Raw genomic sequence first — 5,950 nt, forward strand, 5'->3', positions numbered from 1 at the left:
ATAAACTAAATATGCTAGAGAATAAGTTATCTTACCATACTTACTTAGGTTTGGTACGTAATATTCTAGCAGTTGCAAATAGTCTTTTGCGACGGGAAAAAAGAAGAAGTTATAATTACGATGATTTTTTCCTAACAAAAAGCCAATCTCTTGTAGTGTCCTTACATGAATGGTACGTCAATTAGCCGTTTCATCTCAAACACATTACTTCAAATTATCCCTTACAACCAGCCCCAACTTATGATACAAGCATAATTAAGAACACCAAAACCGAAGGGGAAAAAAAAAAAAAAAAAAAGAAGCTAAAACAATGATGTGGTCTGGAAAGAATGACCTTATGTGAAATAATGACAGGAGTGAAGCTCTGAAGGGTTCTTTCTGTAATTGGAAACAACGGCCTAAATCCTGAGGCAAAGAGGCCATGCATGCATGCCCACTATATATAGCTAACAGAAAGATGAGGGATACATGGAGATGGCAAAGGAAACATCAAACAAATTCCTTCTGGACCTTACCTTAATTTCCACTCATAAGTTTTGTGTAAATTTCTTGCAAAAATCATTGCAATCGTCAGGGGAGAACACTGCAAACCAAGTCTGAGTGGCACCCAGAAAAAGCGCAAACAATGCACCCAAAGAAGCGAGGCCCGTCCAGGAGTTGCGGAAATGATAGTGAAAGAACTCAGCTGTGAATTTCATCCAAGTGTTGTCGTAGCATTCCTGAATCTGGTATTTGACATCCTTGTATGCTTTAAGGTCTGGCACCAAGTCTGTCCCTATCTCATTGAATAGCTGAGCCACTTCCTCGTCGCTGCCGAGGAAGTTGTACAGCACGCGCGCTTTTCTCAGGTCCTTGACGTCGCTGGCTTCATCAATGAGCGAGTCGAGGAAGGATATGTAGGAGGTGACGCCGAAGTCGTTGTAGAAGTCCAGACACATTTCGTAGGCTATCATGTTCAAGAACTTTGGCCGTGTCGAGTCATCTACAATCATGGGTGGGAGCGAAATGTGTCCTGTGTGCAAATTGAAGTACTTTCCTGGCAACAAATTAATCCATTTTCTAGCGAAAGATATACTTCTCAAGTAATTACCAGTTTTAATACAACTCCTTTTCACGATGATTCCTGCTGCTTTAAGCTCCTGCAAATTGCGGTAGGATTGCCATTCTGGATCCTTTCGTTCTATTTTGCTCTTCTTAGTTTTTGTCTGAGACCCTGGCGGGCCCAAGAGGCTTGTCCTCAGAAGATCCAGAAGATGGGTCGGCGGCGGCTCTGAATCCTCTGATCTTTCTCTATTTCCTGGTAATTGCTGACCACCCTCTAGTACCATGTTGTGGTTTTTTTTAATGAAATCCCGAATCGAACTCCTGAACTTGCCTTTCATCTTGCTCAGGCTCATCAACGACTCCAGGAGACGATACGGAAGTTGGTTCTCCAGCAGGAACAAATCCTGTTGCCAGAAGGCTACGCTGGCGCGTTTTATACTCTTCTCTGTGAACTTTTCTTTAACAGCGTAGTATATGTATTGCAGTACTGCGCAGCCGTCCACGAACAGTATCCAGGCGAGGCCGCCATTATCGTAGGGCCTCGTCACCTCTTCCTCGAAGCATTCCCTGAGTGCCTTGATTTCCTCCTCTATTTTCTTGTATAAATCTTCTATAGTTACGTTCTCGCAACTTTCTGTAACAAAATCTTTGGTCAATCCGAGCTTGTATTTCTCTCCTAACCGGTACTTTTCCTTGCCATGATGGATGGGACCCAAAGATACCACTCTTGGCTCGTAAAACTTTGCAAAATTCTTGTTATCACGGAGCAAGAATTTAACCTTCTGCAGCTTTGGTGTTGGGGCCGTTTGGGGTTGATTTTTCGCATTTTCTCCAGCCGCCATTACCGCTTTGAACCTTTCCTTCATGCAACACTCTATGCAAGGCGTCGACGTTCCGGCCATAGCAAGCTTTCATGCACTCAACAACACAATAAAAAGTTTGAGAGATCTTGTTTGACGTATTTAAGGAGTCTTTCTATTATTGGAAATAATTAAGTACTTCTTTTTCTTTTTTTCTTTTTTTCTTTTTTTTATCAAATGCACCCATTTTATTGAGAGAATTTATAAATTAACCGGACGTCATGTGATGTATTAATAACTTGATTTTATAATAAAAATAGTTTTATAATTTGACACATCACAGTCTTATAAATTTGTAAATTTATTTTTAAATATGATTTCTTTTATATATAGTTAAAATATTCCTTCTTCGCTAAAGCATTAACCGTATTTACTGTTTAATATAAAATTAGTATATTGGTAAACATATCTAAAAGAAATTCAAACAGCTTGCTCAATGATTTATTTACACGTATTACACTTTTTCTGAATAAATTATCCATTGACTATGATATTCTTTATCCATCGAACAAGATAGGTATCAAGTGCATGCATGTAATTTCATGGAAGCCTTTCAACTCGATGAGCATGAAATTCTTGCTAAAGCTAAAGATGAATTAGAATCCTGTGGGCCGGGTTGAGTCGTCTTGCATTTTATTTATTTATGTTGGGCGAATCTGCTAACATAAATATTAATTATTAATTATTAAATACCATAACACTCACTATATTGTATATATATGGAAAATGATTAATCTCATGTAACTCTTATACATGAACTCTCTTACAATTATATTTGAATGAATGATAATCTTAATTGTAAAGTTGGAATTTCATTTATAATAAAAATTGAATATTGTTTTGCATAGTTGATTGTGAAATGAAATGTAAAAAAATTATAAATATGTCATTACCCTCTTTATATCTGTCTCATAGAACTCTAGAGTCTAGACTATATGAACGATTAAGATCTCATCTCCTCGTTTGGTTACACAGTTCAGATAAGATGAGATGAGATATTTTGTTAAAAATTGAATAAAATATTGTTATAATATAATTTTTTAATATTAGTTTTGTTTTGGAATTTGAAAAGGTTGAATTGTTTATTATATTTTATGTGAAAATTTGAAAAAATTGAGATGATTATATGAGATGAAATAGTTTGGTTTTGTATAACCAAACTATTATATTTCGCAGATGAGATAAGATGAGATGAAATGAGTTGAGTTAAGTTAAAAGTTAAATAAAATATTGTTAGAATATTTTTTTTAATATTATTTTTATTTTGAAATTTGAAAAAATTGAATTGTCTATTTTTTTTTTTTTGTGTGAGAATTTGAGAAAGTTGTAATGATTAAATGAGATGAAATGAGAATAGTTGTGAAAACAAATGAAGATTTTTATATATCCTAATTAGTTATGATAGAATGATGAAAGGGAAATTTGATAGAGAAATTATGAATTGAACCAATTCACCTTTTTATATAACAATGGCTTAAGCTATTAGATTTTAGTCCAAAATGTAGGTTAAATTTCATATAAATATAAATAAATAAATATATATATATATATATATATATATAGACACTAGCTTGTAGATCATTTTGAAAATTTTAATTTTCCCATTTATTTACGCCTAACAAAACAAGAATTAGCTTTAGCTAGCTTGAGGAATTCAGGCCGATCGTTATTAATTAATAGTACACTTTTTGTTTCTATATATTGGCATATATATTTTATGAGCCTTACATTGGAAGCTGTAAGTTGATGAGGCCAAGAAATCAGCCTTTTTCACCCTTTATTAAAGCAATATGGGAATTCACGAATAAGGAAGCAAAATTCTTAACTTGTGAGAATTTAATATATATATATATATATATATATATATATATATATATGTGTGGGTGTGAAAAAGCTTTTGCCTAGACTACAATTTTGGTACAAATTCTTTTAAGATTAAAGTACTAATTTTTGCTTAGTACTTTATCTTTGCCTGAAAAGAAGTTTGAAGCATGCATGATCTCAACTTGTGAAAATTCTAGCGTGAGATCGATACGTACCTTTTTTTTTTTTTTTTTAATCCGAGGGAAATTTTTAAATCTAGATTTTTTATTTAGAGATCCAGGTCTTGCAATACGTACATTAGGTTTACAAAAATTATAACTTAAGGTGATTTAATTTAATTATATATCTATTCTATTATAATACGTGCGGATATAGCTGTGAATAATAATTTTTGTTGTGTTTGTAGAATACTAGTTTTTAATTGTCTTTAGATGCTTGATTTTTCACTTTAATTATCTTTATTCACAGATATTGAGATTTCTTTTGTTTCATAATGTAGGGCCAATCAAAGAATTAGTAGTTTGCGTGAATGGGGATGCGGGCCATTGCTTCTTCACTTTTCGATTTTAATATTAAAGCTTATAACGTCGCTTTCTTTTCCTTTTCTTTTCTATTTTTAAAGATGGGCTTTCCTTTTCTTGAAATTAATTAAGGGGGATACAACTATATATACTAAAAAAATTTATATGATTATCAAATGCACCCATTTTATTGAGAGAATTTATAAAAATAAATTTATAAATTAACCTGACGTGATGTGATGTATTAATAGATCTATTTTATAATAAAAATAATTTTATAATTTGACACACCATATCAAATTCTGTCAATTTATAAATTTATTTTTAAATATTATTTTTTTATAGTTAAAATATTCCTTCTTCGCTAAAGCAACCGTACTTACTGTTTAATCTAAAATTAGTATATTGGTAAACATATCTAAAAGAAATTCAAACAGCTTGCTCAGTGATTTATTCACAGGTATTACACTTTTCTGAATAAATTATCCATTGATTGTGCTCTTTATCCATCAAACAAGATAGGTATCAAGTGCATGCATGTAATTTCATGGAAGCCTTTCAACTCGATGAGCACGAAATTCTTGCTAAAGCTAAAGATGAATTAGAATCCTGTGGGCCGGGTTGAGTACTCGTCTTGCATTTTATTTATTTATGTTGGGAGAATCTGCTAACATAAATATTAATTATTAATTATTAAATACCATAACACTCACTATATTTGTATATATATGGAAAATGATTAATCTCATGTAACGTACTCTTATACAACTCTCTTACAATTCTATTTGAATGAATGATAGTCTTAATTGTAAAGTTAGAATTTCATTTATAATAAAAATTGAATGTTTTGCATGGTTGATTGTGAAATGAAATGTAAAAAAAATTATAAATATATCATTACCCTCTTTATATCTGTCTCATAGAACTCTAGAGTTTAGACTCTATGAACGATTAAGATCTCATCTCCTCATTTGGTTATACAGTTTAGATGAGATATTTTGTTGAAAATTGAATAAAATATTGTTATAATATGTTTTAGAATTTGAAAAAATTGAATTTTTTATTATATTTTATGTGAAAATTTGAAAAAATTGTAATGATTATATGAGATGAGATGAGATAAAATAGTTTGATTTTGTATTTTGCAGATGAGATGAGATGAGTTGAGTTGAGTTAAAAATAAAATAAAATATTGTTAGAATATATTTTTTTTAATATTATTTTTATTTTAAAATTTGAAAAAATTGAATTGTCTATTTTATTTTGTATGAAAATTTGAGAAAATTGTAATGATTAAATGATTTGAAATAAAAGTACTTGTAAAAACAAACGAAGATTTTTATATATCCTAATTAGTTATGATAGAATAATGAAAGGGAAAATTGATGGAGAAATTATGAATTGAACCAATTCACCTTCTATGTAACAATGGCTTAAGCTATTATATTTTAGTCCAAAATATAGGATAAATTTCATATAAATAAATAAATATATATATATATATATATATATATATACTAGCTTGTAGATCATTTTGAAAAATTTTAATGTTCCCAGTTATTTACGCCTAACAAAACAAGAATTAGCTTTAGCTAGCTTGAGGAATTCAGGCCGATCGTTATTAATTAATAGTACACTTTTGTTTCTATATATTGGCATATATATTTTATGAGCCTTACATTGGAAGCTTAAGTTGATGAG

The 5,950-nt window shown here is 30.8% G+C and overlaps 1 protein-coding gene across 1 annotated transcript; it reads right to left on the reverse strand.

Annotated features, from left to right (window-relative positions):
* Positions 1-311: 311 nt before the first annotated feature.
* On the reverse strand, positions 312-1,994 carry LOC122295672 (UPF0481 protein At3g47200-like). The gene has a single exon (XM_043104752.1). The coding sequence runs from the start codon at positions 1,944-1,946 to the stop codon at positions 528-530; it is 1,419 nt and encodes a 472-aa protein (XP_042960686.1). The 5' UTR covers positions 1,947-1,994; the 3' UTR covers positions 312-527.
* Positions 1,995-5,950: the final 3,956 nt, after the last annotated feature.

The sequence above is a fragment of the Carya illinoinensis genome, chromosome 15, assembly GCF_018687715.1.
Source record: "Carya illinoinensis cultivar Pawnee chromosome 15, C.illinoinensisPawnee_v1, whole genome shotgun sequence".
Lineage (NCBI taxonomy): Eukaryota > Viridiplantae > Streptophyta > Magnoliopsida > Fagales > Juglandaceae > Carya > Carya illinoinensis.